Below are 15,910 nucleotides of genomic sequence, written 5' to 3'. Positions count from 1 at the left end.
AAATATTTAAAAGACGACCATCAATTTCAGTGAACCTATTAATTCTGAACAGAGACTGGCAATATGCCTAAGGCAGGGATGTCAAACTCAATTCCAGGAGGGCCGCAGCAATGAAGAGTTTAGTTCCAGCCCTGCTTCAACACACCTATCTGTAGGTATCAAACAAGTCAAAAGCAATCATTTACTTTGATCAGGTGTGTTTAATTAGGGTTGGAGCTAAACTGTGCAGAGCTGCGGCCCTCCAGAAGCTGAGTTTGACACCTTTGGTCTAAGGTATGGAGACACAGACAGACGCATGGAAACAGACCCACAAAACACACACATAGACACACATACCAAACCGTGCTGACAAACTAACACGATAAATCACAGAACATTTGTATTATACTATATTAGTTAATCTGACGCCATTTTGAATTTTGCCTTTTGCTTGTACGGCGGACCTGGATTGTAAAACATCTCTCAAAAATGCCTTTTCAGATGCAAAAAATGGAAAATAAATGTAACCTGATTCAAATTTTTATATGACGGACGAAAGTTTTGGAGGCAGTGTCTCAATACGATTGACAACTTGAGGTCTAAATAATTTTATTAAATACAAATTAATAAATTACGGCCAAATATGTCAGATTTAGGTCTCTATTTTAACGATCTAGGCACAAAGTCTAAAGCGCATGGCACGAAGCATAAAGGGCGTGTCCAAATACACTTTTGCTATTTTTAGGATGGATAAATATGATCTGCGCCCGTGTAACGGAGGCCAGCTAGTAAGTGCTGTGCAGGTAAACCTCACTCCTCTGACCTCTAAAGGTGCTCTAGAGACCTACACTAGAGGCCATGGTCTTTAGCCTCCTTGTTACAGCAACCGACTCCCATGCGGAAGGTCGCCAGTGTGATCCCAGCTCGGGGCGGGTTGGGTGGTGTAGAACCGGCGGGGTTACACCCGGCGCATGGTCTAACAGGGTTGTGCTTATTCTCTTAATGAGCTCTGGGTGTGTTTTGAGCATGACATGCATTAAACCAATCAGAGTCTCATCTCCCATTCCCTTTAAGAGTCAGTTGAGTCACACAATGGTGCTTTTGTTATTTACAAGGCGGACTTTATAAGTGTAAAAACTGAACAATTCATTAGCGAGAGCATCTTCATCGCGAGGATAAAGAATGAGCCTCCTCCATTCAGCCTCTTTACTTTCTCTTTACTTTACTCCTTTACTTTTGTGTATAAGGAAACGGTGTTGTATGCTCTTCACTGAAGACGTGCATTAGCCTACATAATTATTTTGTTTGTTAAGCGCAAAGATTTGTTTCAAAACTATTTCTAAATTCAGTTCTAATGTCCAGCAAAGGAATAAATGAACAATAATAATGAAGTTTGGTAAAAAAAAGAAGTTATTTCCAAACACACGTCCTGTTCTTATCCCCCATATGGTGATGCAGACGCCTCCAAAACCAGACAGGTGTACAAATCAAAACTTGTTTTTATTAAAACAAATATAAATATGCAGATAAATAATAAATACTACCACTAATATCAATATTAAACAAATGCAAATTGTCATGAATAAACTGAAAAAGCCCCCCGAGGTGAAGAAAGCATGGCGGTTGCGTTTTTTTTTATATTTATGTCGAAAATAATAATTTTTGTAACATTTTAATCCTTTAATTTTTTAATCTGTGAAGATATTTGTGTATTGATGTACATCTTGTATGTATAAAGCAATGTGTAAGTGTTTGGACCTGCATAGGCACGTAACCTGCTCTGCGCTGGACTTTAGAGCAGATTTTAGTTGGTCTATTTTAGCTCCTCAAAATAGCAACGTGCCAACAATGTGCCTTAACACACCTCCTTTATAGATCAGCACGCCCACAAAGTGAAGCAAATGGATTTGCTATTTAAACAATGTTGAGCAAAAGGTGAAAATTACTGTTGCACTGGTCTGAAAACAGCAACAAATCGCGCCAAACACATCTTGCACCTTAAAGCGCCGGGTGTATAATAGAGCCCTCATTATGCAACAAACTTGGTTCACATCATACATGGAATTAAGCATTTGCGTACATGCAAAAGTCAATGTAAATGCACAAATAGAGGCAAAATATTGCTGTACAGCCTGAATGACGCAGAATATGTGTTGTGTTTGCCATGAACGCATGAATTTTTCCTCAAATGTGTCTAGAGTGATAGTTCAAATAATTAAACTTAAGTGAAAAAACGTGCATGAGGGGAAAAACATCCCGTGAGTAAACTAGAGCTAGTGATGCAGTCTGGGTCTTGCATAGAACCTTTATAAAACTGAATGTACACCAGATTAAGTTTAAATGTATTTATTAATTATTATGGCTCATATGATGATATAAGGTGTCATGGTGGCTCAGTGGGTAGCACAATCGCCTCACAGCAAGAAGGTCGCTGGTTTGAGCCTCGGCTGGCTCAGTTGGCATTTCTGTTTGGAGATTTCACGTTCTCCCCGTGTTGGCGTGGGTTTCCTCTGGGTGCTCCGGTTTCCCCCACAGTCCAAACACATGCATATAGGGGAATTGAAGAAACTAAATTGACCGTAGTTTATAAATGTGTGAATAAGTGTGTATGGGTGTTTCCCTTATACTGGGTTGCAGCTGGAAGGGCATCCGCTGTGTAAAACATATGCTGGATTAGTTGGCGGTTCATTCCGCTGTGGCGACCCCTGATGAATAAAGGGAGTAAGCGGAAGGAAAATGAATGAATGAAAGAATGAATAAATGAATGATTATAGCTTATGTGATGAGTTAAAGTGGTTCAATTAAATCAAAATTAAAGTAAATATGTTTAGAGATTACTTACAGCTGCGCACGTTTTGTAGAGACCACAACATTTGTGAGTTAAGTACACATATTTCCGCCCTTATTTTGTGCATTATAAAGCACACTGCTTCATACTACCATGTTCATAGAAAGAAATTCTGGCTGATTTCTGATTTGTTCTGTCTGAGATGAATCATTCATTCTCTAATTAATAATCATGTAAATAATTTATTTAGTCATATACAAAAATTCTTCACAAACCAATAAATAACACCCTGAGAAACAACCACTAGCTAAAAAAAAAGCCAGGTTATTTAAACCCAAATTGAGTAAAATATGGGGCAGCACGGTGGCACAGTGGGTAGCACAATCGCCTCACAGCAAGAAGGTCACTGGTTTGAGCCCCGGCTGGGTCAGTTGGTGTTAATGTGTGGAGTTTGCATGTTCGCCCCGTGTTGGCGTGGGTTTCCTCCGGGTGCTCGGTTTCCTCCACAAGTCCAAAAAAAAAGTGGTATAGGTAAACTGAGTAAGCTAAATTGTCCGTTGTGTATGAGAGTGTATGGATGTTTCCCAGTGATGGGTTGCAGCTGGAAGGGCATCCACTGCATAAAACAAGTTGGGGGTTCATTTATAATTTAGCTTAAATATTAATCCTGCAGTTGGGTTAGTTCCTATTACACCCATAATTGGGTTGAAATAACCCAATATAATATTTTTTAGCGTGTATGAACCAACCCTCATTACATCACGTTAGAAAACAATTGATAAAAAAGGCCAAAGTGATTCTGTCTTAATAAAACCTGTTCATGTCCTAGTCATAAAAACAGAGCGATTAATATCTCAGTTAATTGATCAAGTTCTTATTCCCTGCAGTTTTGTCATATATTATATCCACAATACTCACATCATAACAGCATTAGTAATAATATGATGAATGTCGAGTCTAAAGATGACCTCTGACGAGTTGAATAAAACACTTGTAGTGCTGAGAAACGATAAATCGTGATTAATTGCATCCAAAACAAAAGTTTGTATTTACATAATGTGCACTGTGTATATTTAATATGCATATATAAATACACATATGTAACAACACAGACTTAAGCTACTTAACACTTTTCTAAATACAAATTTAAATTAATAATTACAAAATATTACAATAATTGTAATAATTATTGAAGAGTAAATAAATAAATTTGTATATATATAAATATATATGTATATATCGTCCATGATGGCTCCAGGATTTCACTCCTTCAATGTGTATGGTGTATGTTTATTATGTATATATAAATACACATACCTAAAAGGCAAAATAATATACAAAACAAAAATATTTACATGTTTATTTAAATATTTTGTGTGCTGAATAAAGACTTCACAATGTTCTGATGAATTACTAAAAACAATATTTTCCATAATTTCCTCAGGTGTGCATTATTTTCTGATAATTCATTGGACAGGAGTGGTTTGTTGTGCTTTTACTAGTTAAAACACGTACAGTGATGTGGAACTACACTCAAAACCTGCCTGCAGACTACTTTAATCTTCAAAGTTGACTTTTACCTGGGACTTTACTTTTATCTGAAAAATAACGACACACCTTTGAATGTTCATCAGCCAATCAGAATCAAGGAGTATACATGAGCCATATCACACAAGTAACAGTGCGACTGCATAATCTTGTATATAAAAAAGAAAATCAAACACGGAGAGCCTCGAAACCCTTTTGTAAGAGGAACTACTTTCCTCCGCCATTTATTCACATCTGCCGCTGACGTCAGAACAGCAGAAGCTGTTAATTCACCAACAACACTTTAGACCTAGTGTTTGAATGATTCTCTAGCGTAATGTCTAAAGTGATGAAAAACAGCTGATTTTGCTCACATTTTAAGATTATAAGGCTGAACGACACGAAATGCCATCAGTCTACAGAGATTTCCTAGTATTTATCCGTTGTAATCAGGAGATCACAATAATACTATGGTATAAATACAGCACTACAACATACAAAACAGAGAGATCGACTTAGAAAGTCATTTACCTGTTTAATAATGATATGATCAGCTGTAGTTTGAAATGACGTTGTTTTTCTCTTAGGGCTTATTATGCAGTCTCTGTCGTCATCTTGTTGATGAACATCGTCAACTGTATTTGCTCGAAGGCTAATGGCTGCCGACGCGCTGTCTCTCAGAAAATATAAATATTTAAAATAGGCCCAAAACTAAAACTGCATAGCTGCAATCTAAACAACTACATTCTCAACTAAAAAAAGCCTCAAAAGTACATTATGTTGTCCAACAGCAGCAATATTTGTCAAACTGTAGAGCGCCCTCTGCTTGTCACTGTATGTGGGCGGAGTAATACACAAGGGTGAAAGGTGAAGAGGCTGGACGAGTGCTGTTATTTGTAGAATATCACACAGCTATCAGCCAATCAGATTCAAGTACCAGACAGAACTGCTGTATAAAAAAAAAATATAAATAAATATATATAAACATTTTCTCATATAAATATATATATATACACACACACACACACACACACACACACACACACACACAGACACACACACACACACACACACACACGTGTATGTTTATATATCCATAATTTTTATACTAGTACACACACAAAGAGTTATTTTTTTGCAATGTATTAGTGTCTTATTAGTCTTATCTTGCTTAAAATTATTTTTAAAAAATGTCAAAACTATAAGAAATAGTTTCTTATAAATACTTTTATATAAATACTCCAGAAGAAAAAACATTATGGGAAACACTATCAAAATTCCATTGCTTTTTGTTACAAAACTTTGGAAATATTTAGTGAAAAGGATGTAAATCCAAAGGAGGGTGAATAATTTTTACTTCAACTTTATATATATGTATTTAAATATATATATATATATATATATATATATATATATATATATATATATATATATATATATAATTAAATTTTTTTTATGAAAATCCAAACTTTTATTTTGAATGCAATTAATCATGCTTAATCATCATTTAAAACCCATTTGGCAGCACTAGACACTTGAATTTCCATCATCCAGTGGTATTATTGTGTCTAATATACATCTTCTCCCATGCCACTGTCCCGCAGACACAGCAGAAGCTCCACAGGTTGCAGAAAACTCCTCTGTCGAATGGGTTCTCCTCCGAGTTCACGTGTTTGAGGTAAAGGATGCGGTGGCGGGACATGAACTCCCATGTGGTGCAGTTAACGGAGGCCAGATACACATGAATGCACAGCAGAAGGAAGAGAACCACGGTGAATACAGCCGTCACAGCAAACGCCACTAGGAGAAACACGTTCTGGGTGAACCACTGCTGCCAGCTGGGTGCAGAGAGGAAGCCGGACCTGAGAGACAGAAACATCATTTACTCAGCAGCTGATGCATTATAAGCAGTGTGGCTGTAATGAGTTACAAAGTAAGTAGTTACTTTAATTAAATTACATTTCTGCTAGAAAAGGTAAAGTAAATTGAAAGCTTAAAACTTCTAGTTTCCATATCTAGCTTCATAGATATTATCGAGGAACTCAGTATTATCGAGTACTCAGAGTTATAATCATTACTTTGCTACAGCAATCCACAGGTAAAACTAATTTTAGATATTTTTAGAGGCTAAAAACCTTCCAGACTGTCCACACTACTTATGAATTTGATGTCTACTTTATGAATATTGTCAAAAGTATGAATGAATATGCTTCATATTCCTCTAAGCATACACTGAAATAGGGGGCGCTCTTACATGTTCACTAATGGAAACTGAATGTGGCCATGTTTGGTACTGCACCTAACCTAAATCTCACTGCTCATTTTTTGAAACATTAACTTCAGATTTGTAATATAACTTGATGAGATATTTAGTTTTATTTTTCTGCCAATTTTAGCCTAAAACCAGTTTTGTAATATAATAAAATATACATTTATTGTTTTGATCAAACTTAAAGAAACAACATAAAGACACAGAATGAGTTACAAAGTAAGTACACTCTCAGAAATAAAGGTACAGGAGCTGTCACTGGGGCAGTACCTTTTCAAAAGATACATATTTGTACCCAAAGAATCCACATTGGTACCTCAAAGGGGCATTTTTGTGCCCAAATGTACCTAAAAAGTACCTTTGAGGTACCATTATGAACCCTTCAGGTACTAATTTGTACCTTTTGAAAAGGTACCGCCCCAGTGACAGCTCCTGTACCTTTATTTCTGAGAGTGTAGTTACTGTAATTAAATAACTTTTCTGCTCAAAAAAATAAAAGTAATGAACTACTTTTCATTTCTAGGTCATTTAAATATAGTTACTTATAATAAACTTAATTTAACAGTCCTTTATAATTCATTTCAGAGACGTAGAGTAACATAAATACTGAATATTCTGCAGAATAATTATACTTTTCAATTAAAGAAAACATTAATATCATCCAGCAAGACAACTGCATATGTTTCTGAAAATAAATGAATTAGGAAATTAGTTAACGATGACAATAAAAGGTATAAATTCAGAGAAGCTGATATATATTTTTTAATATTTTAATAATGTAATTACATTTGAATAGAAATCTTAGTTACAATGAAAATACATACACACATGTACATCTATATATCTCATTTTCATTTGGTTAAACATTATGTACTAAAATTACAAAACTAAAATAAAAATGAATAAAAAATAAGTACATAGTTTTGACTTTATTTGTTTTTTGAACAATATATATATTTGATAAATATATATATATATATATATACTGTATATATACACACACACACATACATACAGGATGGGCCATTTATATGGATACACCTTAATAAAATGGGAATGGTTGGTGATATTAATGTCCTGTTTGTGGCACATTAGTAAATGTGAGGGGGCTTGTAAATAACTCATGAAAGAATAAAGCACACCATTGTTTTTTCTTGTGAAGTTTATCAAGGTGTATCCATATAAATGGCCCACCCTGTATATATATATATATATATATATATATATATATATATATATATATATATATATATATATATATATATATATATATATATATATATATATATATATATATATATATATATATATATATATATATATATATATCAAGTATATAAAAAACATATAGTCAAAACTATGTACTTATTTTTTATTCATTTTTATTTTAGTTTTGTAATTTTAGTACATAATGTTTAACCAAATGAAAATGAGATATATAGATGTACATGTGTGTATGTATTTTCATTGTAACTAAGATTTCTATTCAAATGTAATTACATTATTAAAATATTAAAAAATATATATATCAGCTTCTCTGAATTTATACCTTGTATTGTCATCGTTAACTAATTTCCTAATTCATTTATTTTCAGAAACATATGCAATTGTCTTGCTGAATGATATTAATGTTTTCTTTAATTGAAAAGTATAATTATTCTGCAAAATATTCAGTATTTATGTTACTCTACGTCTCTGAAATGATTTATAAAGGACTGTTAAATTAAGTTTATTATAAGTAACTATATTTAAATGACCTAGAAATGAAAAGTAGTTCATTACTTTTATTTTTTTGAGCAGAAAAGTTATTTAATCACAGTAACTACTTACTTTGTAACTCATTCTGTGTCTTTATGTTGTTTCTTTAAGTTTGATAAAAACAATAAATGTATATTTTATTATATTACAAAACTGGTTTTAGGCTAAAATTGGCAGAAAAATAAAACTAAATATCTCAACAAGTTATATTACAAATGTGAAGTTAATGTTTCAAAAAATGAGCAGTGAGATTTAGGTTAGGTGCAGTACCAAACATGGCCACATTCAGTTTCCATTAGTGAACATGTAAGAGCGCCCCCTATTTCAGTGTATGTTTAGAGGAATATGAAGCATATTCATTCATACTTTTGACAATATTCATAAAGTAGACATCAAATTCATAAGTAGTGTGGACAGTCTGGTGGGTTTTTAGCCTCTAAAAACATCTAAAATTAGTTTTACCTGTGGATTGCTGTAGCAAAGTAATGATTATAACTCTGAGTACTCGATAAAACTGAGTTCCTCGATAATATCTATGAAGCCAGATATGGAAACTAGAAGTTTTAAGCTTTCAAGTTACTTCACCTTTTATATATATATATATATATATATATATATATATATATATATATATATATATATATATATATATATATATATATATATAATTTTAATGACAATTATACCCAATAATTTTTTTTATTTTAGCTTTATTTAAACAGTTGTTCTGTAGAAGTTTCCCATTATTAAATATGATTATTTTCATTTCACCTATTTAAATAATCCTAATACATTCATCCTAACTATATTTTCAACTTTTACTGCATTAATAAAAGCTCTGTAAAAGCATGTTCATCTCTCACCATGCGCTCTGTACACCCCAGCACACCGCGGTAAACTGCACACATAGATACAGCAGGAACCATCTGTGATTTCTCTCTCCGACACAGTTGTCTATCCAGGGGCAGTGATGATCAAATCGCCTCACACACCGTTTACACCACTTACAGTGTCTGGCGCGCATCGGTTGCTGATACACACACACACACACACACACACTGTGTTAAACATTGTCAAAAGCATGAAAACAATATTGGTCATATTCATCCAAACATACAGAAATAGGGGGCGCTATTTTAAGGAAACTGGATATTTTGCCTGTGCGGACATAAATATTTATTTATCATTATTGTGCTTGGTGTGAACGGGCCTTAACCCTAACCTAACTGAGTAAATGGAGTAATCACATATGGAGAACGGACACCTGATGAAACAAATCTCAAAGCTCAGGTAATGATAAGGAGAGTTAGATGATTACAGTACCAGTAAAAAGCAGTATCCACAGCGTCTCTGCTTTATAGAGTTCTGCTCTTGAGGAATCATCGCTTCCAGTTCTTCATCACCATCCCTTGATGCTGTCTGAAAGAGTCCAAACATCTGCATATATTAGTTATCTGAGAACTATACTCAAAACATAGGGGTCAATTCTGCAGGAGTCACATTTAAGGCTTATGAGCAATTCCAGCATTATGGATATGAGATTTGCAGTATAAACTCAAAACAGAAATTCACATAGAAAGATTATGTTAACATTATATTGAAACATCCGTTTATATTTTACTGAACAACTGACCACAGAGTTATGGGAGCAGAATCAATCTGTAAACATGTTTACATTTTAAATGAGGGAAATAAACATGTGATGGATGTGGCCAAAGAGTCTGTGAGTTTACAGTATACAACATACTTTGTAGAAATTCTGTGAATTAAACTGCACAACCCAAAATAAGCAATGCTAATCTATAGGATAAGAGTCGGCTCACTACATAACAATAATCATTGATTGTGTTTTATTTGACATTTTTGCATTTATGAGGGAAAAGCTTCATTATGGATGTGACGGATGTGAAATTGTCACTTGTGTGATTTTGGTAAATCAAATTTAATAGTTTTAAAGGGAACATAGTTGACCTCTTTTTTATGATTTAATATTAATATTATGGCTCTTCTGAGTGTGCCAGTTTAGGTTCAGTTTAAAACACAATTCAGATTTTTTTATTATAATGTGTTAAAGTGTCATGTTGGGGGCGTGTCCACAGCTCGCTGATTTAGGGGTGTGTTGCTTCACATGTAAATTAGTTTTGGCTTCCCGCCAATGTAACAAGGGGGCGGGGCCATGAGCTCACCCGCTCTGCGTTTGCAACAGAGTCTGACAGGCAGACGGAGAAGGAGAGAGAGGATCACTATTCGGTCATACATGTACGACTCGGACACAGACCAAGCAGAGAGAACAAAATCATTTGTGTCTTTGTACAGTTTTACAGCCAACTGTGTGCTAGTTTCAAGTGCCGAGCTTGTACACAGAAACTAATAACCACGCACACTGAATTAACTTTGACTGAGGCACCGGATGCGCCTCTCGAAGCCATGATACGGCACACCAGACACTCTCTGTGGCGCGGCAGAAACATGAAGTGTCCCGAATTGTCGCGCCACGCATTTTTGAATTCTAAACAGGTTTCTGCAGCGGTCCGCGGTGCCCAGCCGTCGACTTGAGTGTACCCTGATAGAAACCGATGTGTAGAATTCTAAAACGCATGCTAGTTAAGATCACAGGGAGCTTCTGGGATCACGAGAAATGCAAACAGCTGAAGTATAAGGTAGACTCAATGAGAAGTACACATGTTTGCAAACCTACCTAAAGATACAACCAATAATTCCGATTAGAGCGATAATGTGGAGAATATTGATCTTGTGTTGAGCCCAATGAGCCTTGCATCTACAAATAGAGCTAGCGTGTTCCTTTAGTGATATCGCTTCAACTCACGCTGAAAATGGCGGACGTGAATCAACAAACTGAGGATATGATGACGCGCCTGTCAATCAATATTGGTGGGTGGGGGGACCGCTCTCCTACGTAAAGTTGTGGTCGGTTTGAAAACAGCTTCAATTGGTCCACCGTTTTTATGTTGTTAAATTGAAAAAAAAAGCACTGGGTGTGTTTATATCACCCCAATATGACAGTCTATACACCATACATGCACATATGTCTGTCCAAACAGCTTTTTTACCATAGGTGCCCTTTAATACACTGACAGAGACATTTTTGAGAATTTTTAAAGTACTGTAAAATACTTGCTTACACAAAACATGTAGAAAGGGTTTCTCTATGTTTTTTTATGGCGAGGTTGACATTTGCATGGAATTGCTCTTATTAAGACCATTATGAATGATTAAGTATTTTTATATGTGTGTACATATGGATGTACAGTTGAAGTCAGAATTATTATCCCCCCTGTTTATTTCTTCCCCAATTTCTGTTTAACAGAGTGAAGATTTTTTTTCAGCACATTTCTAATCATAATAGTTTTAATAACTCATCTCTAATAACTGATTTCTTTTATCTTTGCCATGATGACAGTAAATAATATTAGACTAGATATTCTTCAAGACACTTCTATACAGCTTAAAGTGACATTTAAAGGCTTAACTAGGCTAATTAGGTTAACTAGGCAGGTTAGGGTAATTAGGCAAGTTATTGTATAATGATGGTTTGTTCTGTAGACTATCAAAAAAATTGCTTAAAAGGGGTTTATAATTTTGACCCTAAAATGGTTTTTAAAAAACTAAAAACTGCTTTTATTCTAGCCGAAATAAAACAAATAAGACTTTCTCCAGAAGAAAAAATATTATCAGACATACTGTGAACATTTCCTCACTCTGTTAAACATCATTTGGGAAATATAAAAAAAAAAGAAAAGAAATTCTAAGGGGGGCGAATAATTCTGACTTCAACTGTATATATATATATATATGTAGTTTTTGTACAGTTGTGTAACATTACTGGTCAGTTTATTTTAATCTATTTACACGCACAAAAATTCATAAAAACCAAACTGTCTGGGGACAACAATTAGAAATGGTCATTTAGCTATAACCTGACACCATGCCTATTGAAATAGCTGATTATAACGTATTGTTGTGTATCGTCCTTGTACAAATAAAAAACTAAACTAAACTAGAACAAATAAATCAAAAACATTAAAACTGTGTTTGAGCATTTTAAGTAAGAAAGAATGGATTAAAAATAAGTTGTGCTGAATTATTACACCTCAGGTGTGCATTATTTTCTAATAACTCAACAGTTCAGAGGTCATTATTTTGCTCCTCCTCTGGTCTCCACAGCTGAGATGTTGTATTTTAGAGTTTATTTGTCAGGTTTTGGTCCTAAGACTGCTCCTGTGTAGCTCTAGTTTCTCACACATCTCCTCCAAAGCCTTCTCTTGTGTTTTGATGTGATTTTTGACTGTTCATTCATTCATTTTCTTTTTGGCTTAGTGCCTTTATTAATCCGGGGTCACCACAGCAGAATGAACTGCCAACTTATCCAGCATATGCTTTACGCAGCGGATGCCCTTCCAGCTGCAACCCATCACTGGGAAACACACTCTCATTCACACTCATACACTATGGACAATTTTAGCCTTCCCAATTCACTTGTAATGCATGTGTTTGGACTGTGGGGAAAACCGGAGCACCCGGAGGAAACCCACACGAACTCAGGGTGAACATGCAAACTCCACACAGAAATGCCAACTGACCCAGCCGAGGCTCGAACCAGCGACCTTCTTGCTGTGAGGCGACAGCACTACATACTGCGCCACCACGTCACTATTTTTGACTGTTTTGGCAGTGGAATAACTCAAATCATTCAGCGTAGTGATATGGAGCTGTAATGCGCTCAAAACCTGCCAGAACCACTTTAGCCATGCATTAATAAGAAAATAACTGCACTCCTTAGAATGCTTATCAGCCATTCAGAATTGAATTCCATTTGGAAGTCAATGGTTACAGGTTTTCAACATTCTTCAAAATATCTCAAGGAAAATATATCAAAGGATTGTGTTCAACAGAAGAAAGACACTCAAACTGGTTTGGACAAGTAAAGGGCGAGTAAATGAAGACATAATTGTCGTTTCTGGATGGACTATGTCTTTAAAACTTAAATTTTTCATTTGAAATGTTTGATTTTTTTAATACTTTTTAAGATTTGGCGTAAACAAACGAGTCTTTCTGAAGTACCTCTGTTTGACTGTCTGACAGAACAAAACCAGGATCCATCAGAGACACAGTGAAGTAAAGCAGCACCGAGAGCAGAAGCACAGAGCTGAAGACGAGCGGCTGCAGCAGATCTCCTCTCTCCTGACACCTGCGCAGATCTGCACACAAACACAACACAGGTTTGATTCTGTTTTTAACTGTTCATTTACTTTTACACAGCCTTCATAAGGCCATAACAGCGCACAATAATTACAGACAAGTTTAAGTTTAACAACTTTATTAATCCCGCCAGGGGCAGTTAAATTAGGGCAGTAGCATGACGACACAACAAACACATGCAGACAAGAATCACTCACAAACAATGTACTAATACAACAACAACTACAACAACAACAACAACAAAAAACTGTGCAAAATATGGCTTCAGAGGATTCTGGAGGACACACTTTGAATTTTCCTTAACATTTGCTGCTCATTCCCGCCACTGAATAAAACAAATGCTAATAATAATTGGGAAAAAAATAAATAAATAAGTAAAAAAAAAAACAAAAAAACTCGCAATTCTGACTTCATAACTCGCAATTCTGACTTTATAACTCGAAATTCTGACTTCATAACTCGCAATTCTGACTTAATAACTCGCAATTCTGACTTTATAACTCGCAATTCTGACTTCATAACTCGCAATTCTGACTTCATAACTCGCAATTCTGATTTTATACCTCGCAATTCTGACTTAATAACTCGAAATTCTGAGTTAACTCGCAATTCTGACTTCATAACTCGCAATTCTGACTTTATAACTCGCAATTCTGACTTCATAACTCGCAATTCTGACTTAATAACTCGCAATTCTGACTTTATAACTCGCAATTCTGACTTCATAACTCGCAATTCTGATTTTTTAACTCGCAATTCTGATTTTATAACTCGAAATTCTGACTTTATAACTCGCAATTCTGACTTAATAACTCGCAATTCTGATTTTATAACTCGCAATTCTGACTTTATAACTCGGAATTCTGACTTCATAACTCGCAATTCTGACTTTATAACTCGCAATTCTGACTTTATAACTCGGAATTCTGACTTTATAACTCGCAATTCTGACTTCATAACTCGCAATTCTGACTTAATAACTCGCTATTCTGATTTTATAACTCACAATTCTGATTTTATAACTCGCAATTCTGACTTTATAACTCGGAATTCTGACTTCATAACTCGCAATTCTGACTTCATAACTCGCAATTCTGACTTCATAACTCGCAATTCTGACTTCATAACTCGCAATTCTGACTTTATAACTCGCAATTCTGATTTTATAACTCACAATTCTGATTTTATAACTCGCAATTCTGACTTTATAACTCGGAATTCTGACTTCATAACTCGCAATTCTGACTTCATAACTCGCAATTCTGACTTTATAACTCGCAATTCTGAGTTAACTCGCAATTCTGACTTTATAACTCACAATTCTGAGTTAACTCGCAATTCTGACTTTATAACTCGCAATTCTGACTTAATAACTCGCTATTCTGAGTTAACTCGCAATTCTGACTTTATAACTCGCAATTCTGACTTTATAACTTGCAATTTTGACTTTATAACTCGCAATTTTGACTTTATAACTCGCAATTCTGACTTAATAACTCGCAATTCTGAGTTAACTCGCAATTCTGACTTTATAACTCGCAATTCTGACTTTATAACTTGCAATTTTGACTTATAACTCGCAATTCTGACTTTATAACTCGGAATTCTGACTTCATAACTCGCAATTCTGATTTTATAACTCGCAATTCTGACTTTATACCTCGCAATTCTGACTTCATAACTCGCAATTCTGACTTTATAACTCGAAATTCTGACTTTATAACTCGCAATTCTGACTTTATAACTCGCAATTCTGACTTTATAACTCGCAATTCTGACTTAATAACTCGTAATTCTGAGTTAACTCGCAATTCTGACTTTATAACTCGCAATTCTGACTTAATAACTCGCAATTCTGAGTTAACTCGCAATTCTGACTTTATAACTCGCAATTTTGACTTTATAACTCGCAATTTTGACTTTATAACTCGCAATTCTGACTTTATAACTCGCAATTCTGACTTTATAACTCGGAATTCTGACTTTATAACTCGCAATTCTGACTTCATAACTCGCAATTCTGACTTAATAACTCGCTATTCTGATTTTATAACTCACAATTCTGATTTTATAACTCGCAATTCTGACTTTATAACTCGGAATTCTGACTTCATAACTCGCAATTCTGACTTCATAACTCGCAATTCTGACTTCATAACTCGCAATTCTGACTTCATAACTCGCAATTCTGACTTCATAACTCGCAATTCTGACTTTATAACTCGCAATTCTGATTTATAACTCGCAATTCTGACTTTATAACTCGGAATTCTGACTTCATAACTCGCAATTCTGACTTCATAACTCGCAATTCTGACTTTATAACTCGCAATTCTGAGTTAACTCGCAATTCTGACTTTATAACTCAC

The 15,910-nt window shown here is 34.8% G+C and overlaps 1 protein-coding gene across 1 annotated transcript in view; it reads right to left on the bottom strand.

The window, feature by feature from the left end:
• Positions 1 to 5,762: 5,762 nt before the first annotated feature.
• zdhhc12a (zinc finger DHHC-type palmitoyltransferase 12a) overlaps positions 5,763 to 15,910 on the bottom strand; it is a 12,433-nt gene continuing 2,285 nt past the window's right edge. Inside the window, exons 2-5 of the mRNA XM_056464483.1 lie at positions 13,404 to 13,540; positions 9,645 to 9,740; positions 9,185 to 9,351; positions 5,763 to 6,156 (exon numbers count right to left, since the gene is read on the bottom strand). Of these exons, the coding sequence (XP_056320458.1) occupies positions 5,841 to 6,156; positions 9,185 to 9,351; positions 9,645 to 9,740; positions 13,404 to 13,540 (716 nt within the window). The 3' untranslated portion in view covers positions 5,763 to 5,840. The remainder of the gene's footprint in view (positions 6,157 to 9,184; positions 9,352 to 9,644; positions 9,741 to 13,403; positions 13,541 to 15,910) is intronic.

The sequence above is a fragment of the Danio aesculapii genome, chromosome 8, assembly GCF_903798145.1.
Source record: "Danio aesculapii chromosome 8, fDanAes4.1, whole genome shotgun sequence".
Taxonomy (NCBI): domain Eukaryota; kingdom Metazoa; phylum Chordata; class Actinopteri; order Cypriniformes; family Danionidae; genus Danio; species Danio aesculapii.
Note: the sequence above shows the minus strand (reverse complement) of the source record. Positions and strands in the feature narration are given on the sequence as shown.